Source organism: Fonsecaea pedrosoi, assembly GCF_000835455.1.
Source record: "Fonsecaea pedrosoi CBS 271.37 unplaced genomic scaffold supercont1.1, whole genome shotgun sequence".
Lineage (NCBI taxonomy): Eukaryota > Fungi > Ascomycota > Eurotiomycetes > Chaetothyriales > Herpotrichiellaceae > Fonsecaea > Fonsecaea pedrosoi.
The window spans coordinates 3,161,922-3,181,306 of record NW_013550615.1 but is presented as its reverse complement, the minus strand read 5'-3'; the positions used below and the strand labels follow the sequence as shown (position 1 = coordinate 3,181,306).

The window sequence follows — 19,385 nt, the reverse complement described above, 5'->3', positions numbered from 1 at the left end:
AAAGTTGAGAAAGGTATAGAAGAGAAGTTATCACAGGGCGCCTTGTATTGTGAGTAGCGACAACGTTCTGCCACCTGCCCGAATAGGCAGTACACGGAGACTTTGCCGGAGTCACACAATCCAAACCATACGGCGAGGTTGCACCAACATGTTCTGACTCTCCCTTACAACAACCCGAGAAACTACCCTCGACTCGCAAGGTAGCGTTTCGTCTCTTCTATGACATTGTGTCCGACAAGCCACTGGACCACGGCCGGATGCGGAAACACTTGATTCTTATCTTCTTCCAGGACCGCCACCTCGAAGCCCTCTTGTAACTGCTTCTCTGCCACCGCTTTCTGCGCGCCCCAGATACGATCTCTGTCTTGTTGCTTTGGCCCATCAGGTAGGTTGAAAGTTGTGGTATTCTGACGCGAGATTTCCTGGATTCGTTCAGCTCGAGGCTTGCGCAAGTGCTGGTAATCTTTGATGGCTCTGGGAAGATCTGCTGCTTCTCGGCAAGTTGCCACGCAAAGACCAAGAACTTCGGCGTCCTCGAGCGATGCTACTGCTCCAGAGGCGGCGTGGGGCACCATGGCATGGCAAGCATCTCCCACAAGAACAACACGTCCGTTTGGACTCGACCAGGAAGGTAATGGTGGGAGTTCGGCTAGAACCCATTTGGCGCAATCATCCACGGCATTCAGTACGGCCTGAACCGTGTCGTTGAAGTCTTTGAACACCTGCTGCATCTCCGAGACGTTACCTGGCTCATTGTACCGGCCCAGGGGAGCTTCGCCATCGTCTGGAACCGTCAGAACCAGGTTGTAAAACCTGCCATTGGCGAATGGGTACCCTATCAAATGCTTGAGTTCACCAGCCCAAACCTGTAAACTGTCGTTCTCGAGAAGTGCAGCAGTCAGCGGATTCTTCAGCATTTTCTCACGGGGCACAATAGCACGATAACAGTAGTGGTCCACTCGTCGGGGGACAATATCCTGCAAGCCAGGAATTGAGCGTCGAGTTCTCGAGTGTATTCCATCGGCGCCGATAATCAGATCGGCGTCCAGCGATCTCCCGTCCTCCAACGTTACCTTGACCTCTTCGACGTCAACAGCCACGACTTTTTGCCCGAACTCGATCTTGACGCCTCTTTTTGTCACAGCGTTGGCAAGGATTTTCTGGTAGTCGACTCGATGAACAAACCAGTGAGGAAACCCCCTCATCAGGACAGAGTAGTCCTTGATGTTGATGAAAGAGAGACCGAGGAGGTCGTTGTCTTCGTATCGTCTGATCTCCATCAAGTCCGGACGTACGGCAATTGCCTCGAATTGATCCCGCAGACCCCAGCCACTGAGGATGCGAGTTGCAGCAGGAGAGCATTGGATTCCAGCACCGGCTTCAGTCAGGATCGGACTGCTTTCCAGAATCAGAATTTCATGTTTTGTCTTCTGTGAAATGCTAAGGGCTGTGGCAAGACCGGCGATTCCGGTGCCGGTGATGATTATCTTGAATGTAGCCATTTTCCTCCAGAATTCACCTGAGATGCGGGATGTCGCTTGGGCGCTGCGGGGATTCACGAATCCTGCTGCTGGAAGCGTTGCTCTCTGATATATTGGCAATTCAGACAAGTGTCACGTCGAGGTGCTCATACGAGACAATAGGCCGGCGGTGATGCTTTTGAGATGGAGACAAAGGACGTCCCTACCTTGACATGGACAGATCCTAGAGCACCTTGAACGACTCGTACTGTTTCCGAGTATGTAAATCCCCGCAACTCGCTCGCTTACAGCATGAGGGAATCCTGCTGCTGTTCCACTATCCTTAGGGTCACACCAACCGCGTCTTTCTTGGTAGATTTTCACCATGCTTCCCGAAGGGTGGTTGAGCAGGGTGTACCGAGTATTTGGTAGAGAGGACTCGTATAACCAAGGCCATCATGTCCGCGGTCAGGAAATGTGACAAGGCTTAGGCCGTCGTGGCTGTTAGTTGGGTGCGCCATACTCGGTACAAACGAGGTATGGCATGTAGAATCCAGCCACGCCAGCATTAGGGGTCGCGACTTGTGGCTGCTTGTACCTCGCAGAAGCAGGTCTGCCGAGTTTGGCACCGTCGCGCAAACTTCCTGGATCTCATTCTAGGCAATCCTTGACACAGTAAATAACATGGTTTTGTAGCGATATTTGCTTCAATTCATCATCAGGTTTTACTTTATGTTGTTTGATCCTGTCGGTTAGAGCCGCCTCATTCTGACCTCACCCAAAAATCATGGACCTGGAGCCAGAAACACCGGCCTCTGGGTCGCCCTTGTCAGATATCGACTCCGACGAATTTCATGAGGAGGTCAAATTTCGCCGCAGAACGCGTTCCCATTCACGGGACTCTACTATCTCTGCCTCAGACGATGAGACTGCATCGGCTATGAGTGCCACAGCTGCAGCCCTAGACATGCCTCCTGCCAAACGTCGAAAGACTGGTGCTTCGAGCTACGATCATGCCACACCTCAATCAGCTTCAACCATCATCCCTCCTCGCTCACCCACAGGGTCAATATCAAGTGACTCGTCAGGCTCGGTGCCTACTTCGCCGTCGTTTGCCAATCTGGGCCCTACCCATCCTTTGTCGACGGCGTATGCCGCAGCTCAAGCCAACCCTGACAACCCAGAATTGGCAGATTATGTCCAAGTAACAAAGTGTCTATGGGACGGTTGTACCGATCAAGAGCAAGGTAACATGGATAACCTGGTTGCTCACATTAACGATGTCCATATCGTACCCCGCCAGAAGAAGTACTACTGCGAGTGGGAGGGTTGTGCCCGCAAGGGCCAGCCGCACACGAGTGCTTACGCCTTGAAGGCTCATATGAGAAGCCACACCAAGGAGAAGCCATTCATGTGTGCTCTGCCTGAGTGTGACCGAAGTTTTACTAGATCTGATGCTCTGGCAAAGCATATGCGTACGGTACACGAGACCGAAGCCTTGCGCCCTAGTGATCCGGTGCCCAGGGGGCACACTGGCGGTATCTCGAATGGAGGGTCATCCGGTATACCAATAAAAAGGCTGAAGTTGACGATGGGGGGCAAAACGAATGGCGACAAAAAAGCTACTCTTGTCGGAGATTTGCCCTCTTTACCCACACGGTACACTGTCTCTATGATGGGCATCAATCTCGACGACGTTGCTATGGCGGACGATGATGGGTCAGAAGAGCTCATCGACGCGGTTGACGTGGACAGTGTTCCGCTGGCTCTACCTCTTCCGTCAGACTACTATCCCACCGATATCTGGGATGATATGGACGAGTACGAGCGCAGTCTTCCTCCATCACAATGGTTCCGACTTTTGCGCCGACAAATACACTGGGCTGAAGAGGAAGGCCGCGATCTACAGCAGGAACTGGAAGATTTACGAGCGACGACGGAAGATGCCAATGGTAACCCAGTTAGGAGGGGTACGGGAGACGAAAAGGGGGCAGATGAGAATAGGAGGTTGGAGTGGCAGCGATCCGAGGAGCTCTTGGACGCAGTCTTGCGGGCTGAAGTCGGACAAGTTTTGACGATGTTCACTGATGAGAGGGTAGATGATGATCGGAATCCGTGGGAAATGCTCAAAGGGCTAGAGGCACTTACAACCACCACGACCTCGGCAGCTTCGGTGGCATGAGTGATTTATACAGGCGGGTTCTTTGACGCAACAGTACGAGCACCCACATACTTGTACATAAGAAGCACAGGGCACTAGCAGACCTTTGAGAATTGGCAGAGATCTTGTGATCACGAATTGATATCGGACGGTGCGCTTAGTTAGACAAGGGCGATGATCGTTGCCGTGCGAGGTTCTTTCCACTGCTTTGTATTTGTACTTTGTATTATTTCCACAGGTCCGAATACGTGAACTGCCAATACAGCATCGAGCCCTTGGGGATGCCACGGTTCGAGACGGTTCATCTAAGGTTCAAATTCAAGGAGAAGAGCAGGTCTGTATCTCCGAGGACTGAGTGATGAATGCCCAGATTTTTTGGGATGTCCGGGTCATCTAGGGGAGGATCAGAGCCAGGGTCGAGAGGACACACACACACTCCTCTCGAGAGGGTACCTAGACAGATAGACCTCTAAAGCCACATGCACTTGCACGGGTGACCGGTCCGCAAAGATACTAGGCATGCGTAGTATGTTTGTCAGATTGTGTGCTACGCACAATCGCCCATGTTCAGGTTCCGGTTCAGGTTCAGATGCATTGTCGCCACACATCATCATCGCCATCAATATCTGGATGCCACCCACCCACCCATCCACCCCTTGACATTTCGATTCGTGTTTGCCCTCGCACGCTCGTTCCTGTCTGCCCGATGGGACGGGACTTGTACTCGTACCGGTAAAGTAAGGTAGGATGGGCAGGATGGGTCAGAACTCAAAAAAAGCAGAGGAACAAAGAAAAAACAAAAAAGTAAAAAAAGGACGGGAATTGTGGGTGCACATGCTTCGGCTCGTGGATCATCGCGATCAATGATAGGAGGGGATTAAAAAGCTCGCGGGTTGCGAAGGACTGAGTGAGTGAGTTCAGATGAGCTAACAAGAGATGCGTGGATGCGCACTGTGGCACGATGGGTTTGGTTGTGGAATAGGGAATGCACAACAGGCTCTTGGGCGAGCGCGGTTGAAGAAGGTTTGGTGCGGAAAAGTTGAAGGACTACGTACCTACCTCGTACACATAGACCAGACCCCAGACCATGACCCTACACCCCCCACCCACTGGAGGGCTTCACATCTTCACATCTACGATAGTACCAGTACCAGCACAGAAAAATCACAAGTATATCAGTTTTCTCTGTCTAAATTCCACCACGCAAAGACCCCCTTATACACACAACAAGGGCGAAATTCACGAGACCGAATCAAAATACCGAGTTCGAATCCCGAAATCGATTAAAAAGTCGACATCAACCACACCGTAGTATAAACTCCGTAGTATAACCGGTCGGTCGGAGAAAAACCAACCCTGGAAACAGGGCGAGTTTTCCTTGTCACAGCCCAGTAGGTTGAGCTGCTCTGTGACAAGTTTTTTGCTGCTGGGGAACTGGGGACATTGAGGGATGGTAGGGTGGATGATGATGGCATAGGTAACTTGGGTAGGTAGATGAAGGATGGGACTTTTGAACTTTTGGCAAATGCATCCACTGCACCTTTACTGCAAGGGACGTATGGTCACTCGCTTTTGTCTCCTGTGAAGAAGGGCTCAATAGGTAGAGGATCCGAAGTTTGATTACACATCTGTGCCAACTCAGCATCACCAGCGGTGATGAGCTCCCTCACTGCGAAGATATATTTGCGTCTGACGAAAAGATATACTATATACGCAACCCGTATTGGTCGCTGCTAGGGAACAAGGCTATCTTTACAAGACATTTGCCATGCATTCCAGCCATAGCCACTGACCACCGGCCGTGCTGGAGTCAGCCTCGTTTCAAAAGCCCCTTTTTGCTCGTGGGTCTCTGATGCACCGGACAAAGATACTCGGCATGTCTCAGTAATCATCAGCTCTCTCTGTCTGAGCCCACATATGAGCATGTACGAATAGGCGTACTCTATTCCGCCAAGACGGAATCTGGTGTGCTGCCCCTCCAGAACAAACCTGCGCAGCAATTTGATCGAGATGAAACGAGTCATTGAGGGACAAACGGCCACATCTCCACAATATGCATGATTGCGCAGAGCCTCAGTTCGTGTGAGTCACACATGCAGATTCACTGCAACCTAAGAAGCCGGCCGTTTCAAAGCAAGGCACGTAAGCCCCCAATGGAGAGAGACATTGGGGGTTATTGTCTGGAGTTCCAATGCGCCAACAGTTCAGATGACCAAGCCTCATTTATTGTTTAAGGGCACAAGTATAACGGTAGGAATCGGTGCGTGGGACACACCGAAGAGAGTAGTACCCCGTAATATCAAAGTCGCAATCTTGCGACAATTTAATGCCAAAGGGCGCGTTCTCCATCCGGGGTGTGCCTAAGAGAAAGGAGAGAAAGGATAGGCTAACGCGGAGCACTTTGGTTGGCATCCCAAAGGTCTTGAGTCGGTTGGAGGAACCACAAGTGGAAATCGCTGTAGGATCGCCGACCGGCAGCCGAGTTGGGTGGCATTCAGTCCAATCAAGGCCGCCTTGGTGTCAGTCGCAAATGCACCGCATTTGTGTAGGTATGGCTGCAATTAGAAAAAATTCATTGCATCCATTTATGCACCGTGGATTCGTGTTTCAAATTAGAAAACAGTCATTTGTGTTGTTGATAAATGTGTGCCTGGTTCGCCGGGACTTCCTCTCAAGTCCTGGGAGCGGTAGTTTGTACCTACGGAGAAGCTCGTAGGGGGGACAAATAATAGAGTTGCAACTAAAAACACCAGTTATCCTGGTTGTCTGCCTTGTGCCTAGCCAAAGTGAGCAATTCCGGGCGGTCCTGGTCAGCGACGGACCAGTTCCACAGGGCCAATTTTGTACCTGTGCTACCCGGAGGAAGATATTCCTTTCGTGCGCAGAGAAAGCTGGTTAATTATACCATATCCAATTTTTGTGATACTTCGGCCCTGAATTTTAGAGTGTGTGATGGGAGTTAAGGAACTCGTATCTCGTTCCTGTCAATATGTTTCCATGAGATGGTCAAACAGGGGGAAATGTGTCCTTGTCCATGGTCAATTTCTCAATCAAGGCACCGTCCACATGGAAAGGCTCTTCAGATGAATTATGAGTCATTCGATAATGGGCCACAGATAGGCCGACAACAGTGGGGAACGGCTAAAGGAGGGCTGTCGAGGCCTCCTGTTGGCTGAGTTTCCCTCTAGCGTGGCCGACTTAGCCCGGGTTCGCATTTAGTGGCGTCAAGGCTGACCAAAGCCTCCACGGATTGGGCACCAGGCCATGCAGGCGAAGAACGACGCCCCCTCCAAGGCCCAAGGGGATGCCCAGGGCTCCCAGGGCAGCCCAGGCTGCAACTCCCGCTCCATCCACTCGCCCAACTCGTCCACCCACGGAAATTCTGAATTATAATCTTGCCTCGCCCCCTTGATGGATGCCTAGAACTTCCTTCTCTTTTTCTCTCTTCTCAACCCCTCCATCATTCACTTCTACAACGACATCACCGGTACCACTGCGCTTCACAAGAAATGGCGGCCTTCTGATCGTCTTCGGCTTCACCTCTTATCTCGCTCAGGCAAGATAGGACCAGTCACCATACCAGTCACTGCACCTATCCACTCTCGACTCACCTCTCCGTCACAGTCTCCTTCTGGAGTACCTGTGAACTACCGGCAGGACCTCGTCTTCGCTTCCAGCGTAACGAACTCTCTTCCTCCAACCGCAACCATTCCCGCGTTGGACTTCACATCCTTCACCACGGATCAACCGCAACAATGGCGTTCCTCAACCCCAAGTTCATCCACTGCATCGTCGCAGAACCATCAGCAGCACAACTTCAATCAGGACTTTCAGCTCTTCGCCGCTCCGGAGACCCCTCTCAGGATCTCTCAAGCCTCGCGTGCGCAGGCGATATCGAGTACAGCCCCTAATAGCCAACGACTAGCCCAGACTCGGCATCTCTCCATCAACAGCAGAGTGTCTCCAGTTCAGTCTATCTCGTCTCCATCTCACGGGCATCTCTACTCGTCTCCAAATCACCGGTCTTTTCCCAGTCTAGCATTGCAAAAACAATCCCCTCAAGAGAAATACCTGCGCCAGCTTGCTCATTTGCAACGTCTGCCGCCTGTCCCAGCCTTTGACACAACCTCTGCTCCCCGCAGAAACTACTCGGTCCCCAACATCCCACAAGGTACTTTCCAGCTCAGCCCGATTCTTCGGGCAAGGTCACTAACTGTACCATCAGGCGATATGGCTACCGCCTTTGACTCGATGTATCTCCCGGGAGGTGACTTTAGCGCCTCCCACGATGACTTCTTGGACCTCGGGCCCAACTTCCAGTCCAACCACTTCACTCCTGTCAACTCCGGGGTCAACGATGGCACAATTTCCCCTACTGACCTGTTCAAGGATGACACCATGATCATGTCGGCTCCGCCATCCGCCGCTTTCCCTAACTTGAGCACTCCGGACTCGAGCTTCTTGGAATCTCCTGCTATGGCCAGCAGTGGTCTCAACACCTCCCCACTGGAAGATGGAGAACTTGATGCCACCTTGAACTTTGCCGAACTCGACGGCATGGTACCACTCTTCCCTCAGAACAGCATGGATCAATTCGCCTGCACACCATTAGCGACTGAGGCTTTTATTAAGCCACCTTCGAGCGTTGTGAGCTCTCGACCAGTCTCCACTGTTCAAGAGACTGGTATGGTACGACAGAAGTCCTCACCAGGGCGACCACCCTCTCAACCATACCATGTGCGCAAGCGCTCTGAGACTAATGGCGTCTCCAAGGCGTCCAAAGCCCGCAAGAGCTTGCCCGAGATCCACATCGAGAGCGATGATGACAAGGAAACAGCTAAGAGGAAGAAGAACACTGCCGCTGCTCGGAAGTCCCGTCAGCGAAAGCAGGAACACGCTGAGGCTGCTGAAGCTGAGATCCAACGTCTCAGGGCCATTATTTACCGCCTCGGAGCCGATCCTGACTTGGAGGACATGTGAATGGGTACCGAAGGAATTGTATGATGGTTGGTGGTGGGTTGAAGACTCGCAGGTGTATCTGCGTGGCCTTCTCTTTGACACAGAATTGGTGTCTTGCAATTGCAATCGGACGACAATTGAAGCTGTGACTACCACCCTAGTGGTAGTTGCCGACACAGCAGCATGACGCTTGGGGTTGGGGTTTTATCAGGCTGAAGCCAGGAGGGCTGCCTCCCCACACCGCCACGTCACCTTTTCTTTATCTTGTTTATGATGTATTGGGGCCACAGCGATCTCGGGTTGACTGCTCTTCCCGACGGTGGGTGACGTTTACCCTCATCTTCACCGACATCGCTACGATTTCTTACCACTGGCGACAGTCGGACATCTTTCGAAGAAGGCACAACAGCAAGCTTTGAGTGGTGTGAGCGGCTTGTCATCCCAGGTCTTCTGACTTTGTATTGAGTTTTATTGGCGATAGCGACGAAGCGGCTTTCTGACTGTCTCCTTTTTCGGTTCAGGTCTTGCAGAAGGAAATTTTTCTTTTACAGCAGGACCTTGCGGAAAGGATTGACTCGAGGCCTGTCTGCGTTTTTTTGTTATTGTTTCTTCCGACACATGAACCATCACGGAGGGAACCCGCACTGAGCAGCGTGGGTTGAACGGGGATGTGTTCGTTCACTCTTTGATATTGTATGGTACAAATCTGCCGGGGCCTCCTTTTACAGGATCCAAGGAGATGCCCTCCAATCCTGCTTCACAGGTGGAGGTATGAAAATGCAACTCAGTCACTTTATCCAACTTTTGATATGTTCTCTTGAGGTGTTTTACCCTGGCTCTCTGGCTCTCTGGCTCCCTTCCTTCCTAGGCTACGTACATACCTGTTCTCTGTTCTCTGTAGTTCTGTACTGCTCTTCTGTATGAGCGAGCGAGCTACGAAGTTGTGTGTTTGGTTGGCTGGACGTGTTGGACGGTGTTTGGACGTAATCTGTAGTACGTTAACTCTCTTCTTCCCTCCCTCCCTCCCTCCCTCACTCTCTCCCTTCCTCGTGGACTCGTAGTTGAACTGGAACGGTGCCACACAAGTTGTACTTGGTAGATTCTCCGATTCCATCGCTGCTGGGTAAAGATCTGGACCCTGGAATTCGAATCGAACTACTTCACCCAAGCCTACTTCTTGTTGTCTACAAATGACAAGTGACAACCAAACACACTGCGCCGGTTCATTTGCAATTTCATGTATTAGCTATTACTATCCTAACGCTTGGTTCTGCTTTGCATGGTTCACTGGCTAGGTGTTCTGTTCTGTCTTGTTCCTGCTTTGCAATCATGATTCCTGTTCACTTGTCCGCCAGTTTCAATCCAATCTGTCGATTCCATTCAAAACTGTGAACATGAGACATGGCCACAAGATGTGCTCCGCAAGATTTCCCGCAGTGTCCGGCACCTCCCAAGAGCAGGGTCGAACTAATAAGCCTCCCTTTTCTCTCGCGACGGTATGCCTGTCATCCCTTGCCTTTTCCACCAACAACATTGTTTTCGGGGGTATCTCTTCTCGTAAGGACAAGACTTGCCTAAGTGGGTATCTGTACTGAAAGCACGAAACCAAGAAAATAAAAATCCACAATAACTCAAAAAAACGACAAACAATTTCGATCTAGTAGTGCGTGGGGTATCCTGAAAGAGAGAAAATGCATAACAAAAGGAGTGATGTCCGAGTTTGTCGTCAATTGGCCAACATGGCCCGGGTATCTCAAAAGATCGATACTGCAAAACAGGACGGACTGATGGAGATCCAACCGTGTCACGCTACCTCGAAACCACGAGGCCAGAGAGGCGAGAAGGGCTGCGAGGAGGTACCGCCGGAGGAGTGCTGTAAGTCTTCTCGTCCCACCACTTCTCGAATTCAACTGGACTAGACGCTCGAGACAGTCGAGATGGATGTGATAGAGATGTGCGTGGAGTTTTGTCTCTGACCTCGTCGGACCTTCAAGCCGTTGCCTTGACCTCTGGGGCCGTTGTAACCACCGCTTCTGGCGTCGACTGGATGGGTTCTGCGACAGGTTCGACGGGCTTCGCTTCGACAGTTTCAGGGGCAACGGCGGGTGTCTCAGAGGCGGGTGCTTCAGTGGTGCTCGCGGCCGCGGGTGCGGCTGGTTCAGCAGGAGTCTTTTCCTTGGGGCCCTCAGACTTGATCGCTTTACTAGCGCGACGGACAAGCTGGCCAATGAATTTACCACCAGGAAGAGGAGACTTCTCCCGCTTTGGCTCGGCGACGGTGTCTTCGCCTTCAGTGGCCTCATGCTGCTTCTTGTTGAAGAAAAGGGAAGTGCGACGTTTGTTGTCGCGAGCTGGACGCTCCTCTGTAGCAGGAGTAGAAGTCTCGGCTGCAGCCTCGGTGGAGGCGGCTGGTTCCGTTGGCTCGGTGCTGGCAGCGGCAACGGGGTCCTTCGCAATGGCTTCGGCAGCCTTTTCTTCTTTGGTTTCCTCCTTAGTCTCCTTCTTGCCTTCGAGCTTAGCTTCAGTCTTCTTGATGAAACTGATCAAGCCGCCCTTCTTCTCCGTCTTGGGGGCGGCAGAGGCCTCGCTGGCAGCTGCGGGTTCTTCAACTGGGGGAGTGGTTACGGTGTCGACTGGAGCAGTGACAGCTGCAGCGTCGATGGGCTTGTTCTCAATCGGCTCTTCAATCTTGGGAGCAGTCTCAGAGACTGGTGGGACATCGCTGGTTGTCAAAGCATCCTTCTCCGATTTCTCGGTGGTTGGGCTGCCTACGCGGTTTCTGAAGAGGTTGCCAAACACAGATCCACGCTTGCGGTTCTTTTCGGTTGGGCTGGCATCTTCCTTCTCCTCTTTCTTGTCAGAAGCGACAATTGGGGCTGGCACTGGAAATGGTCAGAAATCATCAACCTGGTGAGTGAGAAGACTTACCAGCACTTGCTGTCGAGGCCTCAACCGGCACCTCGGGAGTTTCTTTGGCGTCGTCCTTTGCGGGAACTTCTGGTTTCTCCTCTTTCTTTTCAACGTGTTCTTCTTTCTTGTTGAGAAGACCGCCGAAGATGCTACCACGCTTCCGCGACTGAGAACGCTCAGCGGCAGGTTTTGTAGTCTCCTCTGCGTCACCAGTGGTTGCATCAGCCGCAGCGGCGGCCGCAGCGGTCGAGGCGTCAACCGACTTCTTGGGTTCTTTCGACTTAGAGCGGGAAGCCTTGACAGCAGCTGGAATGGGAGCAATTGCGGGTTTGGCTAGAGCTGCATTAGCTTAGGATCGCGCGTGGGGACAACCGGGGCATCCCAAAAGAGACGTTTATCCACTTACAATATTCTTCGACGTTCTTCTTGTAGCTCTCACTTGCTGTGAGTTCCTCTTTCAGGCTCTTGGCCTCTGCTGTTGCCTTTTCCAGGGCGGCGATCCAGCTATCCCGTTCCTTTGCTGAGGACGCTTCAAAGCGATGGACATGAGCCCCTGCCTTGAAAGAGAATTGGAGTCCTTCCTTCGTGATATTCGAGGCGTCGAACTACAAGGATTTGTCAATTGATGTTACCACGCTTTAGGGGACTCTGACACCTACCAGGTTGATGATGCCAGCAGGGGTTGCCTTATCCTCGACCCGCTTGGAGTAGAAGAGCAATCCCTTTCCTGTCTCACGTGCCCATGCTGCATCAGAGTGCTTTGTGTCCACCTTCTCGGATCGCAGGAAGTTGGTCAAGGACTCGGCGGTTGAAGGTTCTTCTTGGAACCAGAAGTAGTGTTTGCTGAATATGAATTTCCTACACCCCACCAGTCAGCTATGTTATCTGGAATTGGATCTCTGGGTATAGGCATACTTGAAGAAGGTAGGCTCCTTGTATCCTAGCACACCCTCCGATGCAGGGACAATCTCAGCAGCGGGTTCATCCTTTTTGACCTCCTCCGTTGCAACAGTAGCGGGCTCTTCAGCGACTGCAGGTGTAGCCTCGGTGGGGTCGGCAGGAGCAGCAGCCGCCTCTGTAGGTTCGACAGTGGTCTCTGGCTGTTCCGGAACAACCTTGGACGGCTCGACAACTGGTGTCTCCTCGACGGGTTTGGGAGCTTCGACAGACATGTTGCTGGTTTGGTAGAGGGAAGTGTGTTTCGATTGTGTGATGTCAAGTAGGTTGTTCAAGAAAGTAACAACTTGAATGAGGGAGAGAAGGTCAAGAAGAATACTTCAGAGCGAGAATTAGTTCCCTGAAGAATAAGTGGGTATTGGGTATCTGATCAAAGGGAGAAATTGACAATGGCAATCCAGGACCACGAGGCTTTGGGCCGGCAGTCACGTTTCAGGTAAGGGATTGAAGAAGAATTGGTGGGAGGAGATTTGAAGAGGATGGGTTTTGTATGAGAAGCAGGAAGGGATTGGTTTCCAGGAAAGATGAAGGGAGCGAGATTGACAACAGGCTGGCAAAAGGAGTGGTGTGAGATGGGATGCGTCTAGTTTTTGTCTTGTCTCTATCGCTCTAGTTCGATTTGTTTGGGGCTGGCAACGGGCTCTCTTGGGCGACTCCAGTCACGAAGGCTGCGCAGGGCGCTTACCAGGCAAGGAGATTTGAAGGCGGCCCTAGGCAACGCGCTACCACTGCTGACTCCACCTGTGTTCGCCTTTAACCAACACTAGCTGACCAGGCCCTGGTTGCTGTGAATAATTTGGTGGAGAAACCTGTAGCCTCCCCTAGTTCTTCCCTAGCCACTCCCATGCTAGCTGCAGCACAGACTGACTACTGGTACTAACCTGCGGGTTGCCTCCGCCATTTCTGCTGCCGCCCACATGTCTCCCAGGAAACAAAATCACATCCAACGTTGTGCGATCAATCGATTGACGACGGTTTTTCATTAGTTACCGGGCCTCGATGTGCGAGAATGCGCGGGGTCCCTCAACAACCAAAGCACGCAGTGTACCGGTTGAGGAGAGATTCACCACTGCCGTCAGCAATCGGAAGGACCATTGACCTGGCTTTTGCAAACCAAGTCCACGCCTTCTTTTCTGACGCCAAGGGGACCTCCTGCAGCGACTTCAGGCTCTCAAATACCAAGTCACGCAGTCTTTTCCAAACTTTGTGTGTGTGTGTGTGTGTGTGAAGGGCGTTGCGAAGCCAATCAGGCGACAAGACACGTCTTGACAGATGCCATAATACTTTCCGCCACGGGGCGCACCCACCCTTGGATCAAATTCTCCCTTTCCACGAGAAGATCTACAAAGTCCATGTACGAATATGCTCGCTATAGAACTAGGAAGAACTGGTCGAATAACGAGACGACTTCTGATTCCCCTCACCGCCTGTGATGCGCTCAACCCTCCCTCGATAGCATACTCAAGGAGCAAAGAGCATGGCACCCGTCTGTGTGACTCATATGAGGATCTCCGATGGCCTTGGACTTTTGAGGACAAGACATGGTCATCTCACTGGCACAAAAAAAAAAAAGGTTGTTGGTCATGCGACCATCAACCGGACACCTGCATAAATGACGTGCCTCGTGCATCCGTCACATGCTCTGGACGAATCCTTGGATACCTGTCAACCTGTGCAGCTCGGTGGCCGATCCGATCACCTTGTTTGATAATCGCAATGGGCACCTCTGTGAATGTAAGAACTGTTCCATGTTCTTCCATCAGCAGGAACCTGACAACGAGGATTGGCCACGGCCAACATTAGCCAAATGTGCCCATGCTCTGCCTCTGTCCCTTCCAGGAATCCGAGGCATATACTAGCGCAAAGGTTCTTCAGTTCGCCGTGCGCAGCGGCATCACGCAGTGCAGGCAAGACCTCGATCCCTCGACTTACCCTCTCTTATTCTGCGACCTTCTTTGTTCCGTCGATCCGATTTCTTCGTACAATAGCATCATCTCTCCTCTCGGAGCGGATGTCACGTACACGTTATCATTTCCCGGCACTATTGCGAAAAGTAGTATTGCTCAATCATAGGCGGTCATGGCGTTGGTGTCGATCTCGATATCTTGGAGACTTTGAAAAAAGCTCTGATCCAGATCACCAATCAATCAATCTGGCGGGGCTCACCAGTCGAGCAGGTCTTGCAATTTCGAAACCCATCTCCACCAGCGAGAAGGAACGGCGCGACGTGATCTCCATGCAGTAGTCCAGCCCCATTACCCCTCAGGGGGCACCCAGGGCCCAAACCTGAAACAAGCTGGATATACTCCCTTTCAAGAGTGTCCCAGCACATGCATGGTTTGCAGCCTCGGTACCAACTTACTGAGTGTTTGTAGGGCCGGGTTCCTTTTCGGTAGGACGCTGTCTCAGTTCTCCTATCCTCTCAATTCGGTTGAGTCCAAAAAAAAAGTATGCATCTATCCAGGGCTCACAGTTACCGGACATTCGAATCGAGTAACCGAAAAGTAACCCCAACCCTTCTGTCTCACGAGGACCGAATACTCCTTTGGATCTCGCGAAATTCGAGACGCATCCGAGCCACCAACACAAGTATCGTTGAGAGAAGCTCCGCCCAATTACGCCTACCTACTCGGTACTCGTTTCTAGTCGACCCTACTCCGGAAAAGTACAAGGACGAGTACTCTACAGTTGGTCCAAGCTGAGACCCTAACGCGCGCGACCTGCGACCGTGGTGGACTCGGAGACATGTTGGTACTCGTTACTTGCTCCGAAATGCTCTCTTTATCTATGGAGTATGGAGCCCCTGATCTCCATCGGTTAAATATTGCGCGACGGAGTATCGCCTACCTTGCCAGCCAGACACTGGCACCGTGATACGCCAGGGTTGGTTGGACGCGATGCGATGAAAGGGGACGTGCGCCGTGGGTACATACATACAAGCTCCAAGCAGATACTCGGTTCGAAGTAATTAATGTCAAACTGATCTTGTCTTGTAGGGTCAAAGTACCTACTCGGCTAAAGTACAAGGACAAATCTTCCGAGGCGAGGACGGAAAGATTTCTACCTGCTCCATATTGCTACTCGTACCTCGTACTCACGGGTAGATACTATTAGATAGATCCTGGGTACGAAGGTATGTACCGATAATTACTCGTAGATACCAACATCCTTAACAGTATCTTGAACAGTATCTACATATTTGTATGTGCGAGGAACTCCATACCCCGTGCTCGATATTCGGATCAGGCTACGACATGGCTACAAGCGCATCGAGCAACTAGTACTCATACTCATACTCATATGTTTGACGTCCTCAAAAGCTAAGCTATTGGACACTTCGATGGAATGATTCCAAATCCTGTGTTACTTTGTTGTTTTGACAATTCGCTCAAAACTTTTGACGGCCTGGACATCCTGTACCTACCTACCTATCCGTAAACTCCCCTACCTGAAATGGCCAAGTATATACTGGTTACAGATTTCTGTGCTCTGCCAAATTTCAACACTGTACTGTCGACCGACACAAAGGCACAGAAAATGACTGACTTCTCGACGCTGGCCGAGTTTGTCTCGCTTCCCTTGATACAAATCGTCCTCTCCAAATATGTGCTGTGAAGCCTTCGCAAACCAAACCACAATTCTCCCTTCAACCCGCTGTCGTCAAGACGTACGAAGTCACAGCATCCATCCTTTCCTTGGTCAATTTGAGACTGATAACGAGCAGTTCTTGGGCCACATCTGGATCCCGGGTCTGCATATCATGCCATCGTTTTGCATCAAGTTTCCATGTGACGCAGTCCTTCTCTGCGATCATCGTGGCAGTGCGTGATGTTTGGGAGAAAAACGGTAGCTCTCCACATGGCCGTCCAGACACAATCAGTTCCGAGTATCGACCCTGTGGCAAGTCGTAATCACAGCGCAGAATGCCTTCTTCGAGCAAGTAGAAGCCGTCTGGGAGGTCTCCAACCTTGAATAACACCGAGCCTTTCGGGTAAACAACCCTTTCAAAGTATTTCATGGCGCGATACCAAAAATCCTCTGTCTTTTCGGAGAGGTCCGCGAAAATCTGTAGCATCAAAGGCAGAGGTTGCTTGAACGATTGCCACTTGGCCGAAGTTGACGTCTCCTCGTCCAGAGTACTCTGAGCAACTTGATGAAGATGATTGCGTCTCGGGGAACTGCCCATGAATTCTGCCTTGTACGATGACGAAAGCTCTTGAGGCCGGGTTCGAGGCATATCGAGATGCCCTCCTATCCGCCTTGGGCGTCGCTGCTCTTGCTGACGATATAGGGCGGTCAATAGTCTGTTCTCGCAGTGCTCCAGTGCCACATTTAGATCTGGGAAGATCTGAACATGGGACTCTGCCGCAAACAGACCAACATTGCGGAGAGCTTGTCCAACCTCGCCATCAACGTCGAGGCTGCTGACGATAAGCTCGACTCCGCGCTTTTGCAGAAGGCGATTGATTCTGGTGAACGCCTCTGCGGCAGAGAAATCAATGCCGTTGATCTGCGCCATGTCCAAGATGAGGAACCTCAGAGGACGGTCTCTAAAGGCATTTTCCTCCAGAAGTGCCCGAATTCGGTTCTCAACACCGACAATCGTCCCAAAGAACAAATATCCTGCCAGTCTGAGTAGAAAGATCTGTTTGCCTGTCTCTCGCAAGAACTTGAGTTGAACTGGGGGTCGTCGGACGAGAGATCTGGCAACTTGTCCGGAGTATGTAGCTCTGATAGCTGTCCTTCGCGACGTCTGTACAACAAAACTCAAGGCAGCAAGCAAGATACCCACCAGGATCCCAACAACAAAATCCCACACTCCCATCGTGACGACAATGATCAGGATCGTAGCATACTCAAGCTTATGGACTTTGCCCCATGTTCCGACCAGAGCTTCTTCCAGTAGCTCTATGCCTAGGAGGAAAATCAAAGCACCAACCACCATAATGGGAATGTATCCGATGATAACTGGGCCGGCCAAGAGAATACCGACAGTGCAGCCAGCCAGCATGAGCCCTGCGAGACGGTCATTGCCACCACTATCCATGAACAGCAGACTGTTGGTATATACAAGGTAGTTCTGCACACTTCCAAAGAGACCACTGAGGCAGTTGGACACACCATGTGCAACCAACTCCCGGTCGACGTTCAAATTATCCTCGCCGGTAGATATCCCCAGAGCGGGTACGTTGATTGGTACATGTAAGACGCCGAAGAATGTCAGGGCAAACATGGCTGGGATGGTATCGGCAAGAGCTCCCCAATGGACCGCGTTGAAGTCGTACAAAGTATAGAAATGATACCAGGGGTTCCCGGCTGGCGGTGGATCGAAGACCCAGCCTCCCGTATGTAGGGTGTCCATTGAAATGTCCAAAGCAGACTTGAAAAAGTAGAAAATTGCCGCAACCGAGATGAAGTAGCCGCCAACCAACAGATTTGATTTTACAAAGCGTTGTACAATGAGCAAAGTGATGGCAAGTAACAAGGGTATGGTCCACAGGGCGATTGTATCGCTTCGGAACAGCTGCTTGAGGGTGTTAAGATTGTACTCCAGATTTCCAGGTAACCGAGCAGAGACCTCGATGCCAGTAGCAACAAGAAACCAGCCGACACCCCCAATGCAGCCAATGAGAATATGGCGCGGGAAGAATCCGATCAACGATCCTAGCTTGCAAGCTCCCATGAGGAAGAACACCACTCCAGTCAAGACGGAGCTGATAGCAAAGGACAGTATAGTGGTGGCAAGGACGGCTTTCGGATTCTGGTCCCCCACCTTCTGGAGTATGGTAAAGGCCATCTTGTGAAAAAAGGGGACCACCTCGATCATTTCGGACCCGATGCCACCTCTAAAGATTGAGCCGCCAGAGGAATACACGACCTGGGCCACAATGGTGCTGACATAGAACATGGCAATTCCATCCGAGCCGAGGCCGTCGAATATTTCGTTCCCCAAGGGAAACAAAATCATGCCGTAGGAGAGAGCATCGAGAATGTTCAAGAGTAAACCCAGGAACACCGCCGGTAGGAGACTGACCGGATGGACAATGGCTTCCCGGTATATGGCACGGGCACTCCACGTTTTTGGATGAGAGAGTGTATAAACACACGACCGAACTCTTCTCGCAGAGGCTCTGCATTTGTGGATGATCCCACCCTTGTCCGCGCCATACTGCCGCTCGATATCCGGATAGAGGCCATATTTTGTAGGATCTGTCCGCCGGTCTCCAATGAGGGCTGTATGCTCATCTGGTTGACTAGGCTCAGGCCTGCTCAACGATACGGGACGATGCGACATTGTCTTGTCGGTGCCATTCGTGTGTTGCTGGTGCTCCTCCTCTTGACTGATAGAATTTTGTATCATTGCCGTTAACTCGGACACAGCAGGATCACCGGGGTGGTCGTGGTCCGACCCTGCTGGAGTCACCGGCTCGGAAACTTCTTCGATAACTTCGGGGTAACCATCGTCAGAAGCGGCTGAGGAAGACGGCGGGGAGGTTCCAAGGTGAGAGGCGGTCTCGGAGAGAGCAAAGGCAGCAAGCTCTGCAGTCTGATCTCGTAGGCCAGCGGACGAAGAATACTGAGCTGGGTCTAGCTGGCCATGAAATGAACGGACGTAGAAAGACCTCGCGGGAGTTTTCTCTGCGGCTTGGCTGGACGTAGAGCTGGCTCGAGGGCGTTCGATCCAGGGACGGTCGGAAACGGCCAAAGGACTGCTCTCTTCGATGCCCTGATCACTGTGAGATGCCTTCAAGGGAGAGCTGGGCATCGGAGCTGGTCGGCCCTTTGAGAAGTTGGAACTATGGCGGGCATGTTGTTTGCTCGAAGAGGTTGTCGACATTTTTAGCTGCTCATAAGGATATCATGTTGTCCCGCACTTCACATGCAAAAACTCCACTACTAGTGCCCGGCTCTTTCCAAAGGATGACACGCACAGCAGG

General features: G+C 51.7%; 5 protein-coding genes across 5 annotated transcripts; 2 read left to right on the top strand and 3 right to left on the bottom strand.

Moving 5' to 3' along the window:
- Positions 1-182: 182 nt before the first annotated feature.
- On the bottom strand, positions 183-1,502 carry Z517_01147 (uncharacterized protein; the record flags this gene model as incomplete). Its single annotated transcript, XM_013434109.1, has 1 exon — positions 183-1,502. One exon carries the CDS (start codon positions 1,500-1,502, stop codon positions 183-185), a length of 1,320 nt encoding a protein of 439 aa, XP_013289563.1.
- A 745-nt stretch (positions 1,503-2,247) lies between these two features.
- Z517_01146 (uncharacterized protein) lies at positions 2,248-3,642 on the top strand (the record flags this gene model as incomplete). Its single annotated transcript, XM_013434108.1, has 1 exon — positions 2,248-3,642. The coding sequence occupies one exon, from the start codon at positions 2,248-2,250 to the stop codon at positions 3,640-3,642; it is 1,395 nt and encodes a 464-aa protein (XP_013289562.1).
- Positions 3,643-7,376: 3,734 nt separating this feature from the next.
- On the top strand, positions 7,377-8,601 carry Z517_01145 (uncharacterized protein; the record flags this gene model as incomplete). Its single annotated transcript, XM_013434107.1, has 3 exons — positions 7,377-7,519; positions 7,575-7,792; positions 7,847-8,601. The coding sequence occupies 3 exons, from the start codon at positions 7,377-7,379 to the stop codon at positions 8,599-8,601; spliced, it is 1,116 nt and encodes a 371-aa protein (XP_013289561.1).
- A 1,968-nt stretch (positions 8,602-10,569) lies between these two features.
- On the bottom strand, positions 10,570-12,662 carry Z517_01144 (uncharacterized protein; the record flags this gene model as incomplete). Its single annotated transcript, XM_013434106.1, has 5 exons — positions 10,570-11,462; positions 11,488-11,823; positions 11,897-12,095; positions 12,150-12,348; positions 12,406-12,662. The coding sequence occupies 5 exons, from the start codon at positions 12,660-12,662 to the stop codon at positions 10,570-10,572; spliced, it is 1,884 nt and encodes a 627-aa protein (XP_013289560.1).
- Positions 12,663-16,093: 3,431 nt separating this feature from the next.
- Z517_01143 (uncharacterized protein) lies at positions 16,094-19,285 on the bottom strand (the record flags this gene model as incomplete). The annotated part of the gene is made up of 1 exon (XM_013434105.1): positions 16,094-19,285. The coding sequence occupies one exon, from the start codon at positions 19,283-19,285 to the stop codon at positions 16,094-16,096; it is 3,192 nt and encodes a 1,063-aa protein (XP_013289559.1).
- Between the last annotated feature and the right edge of the window lie 100 nt (positions 19,286-19,385).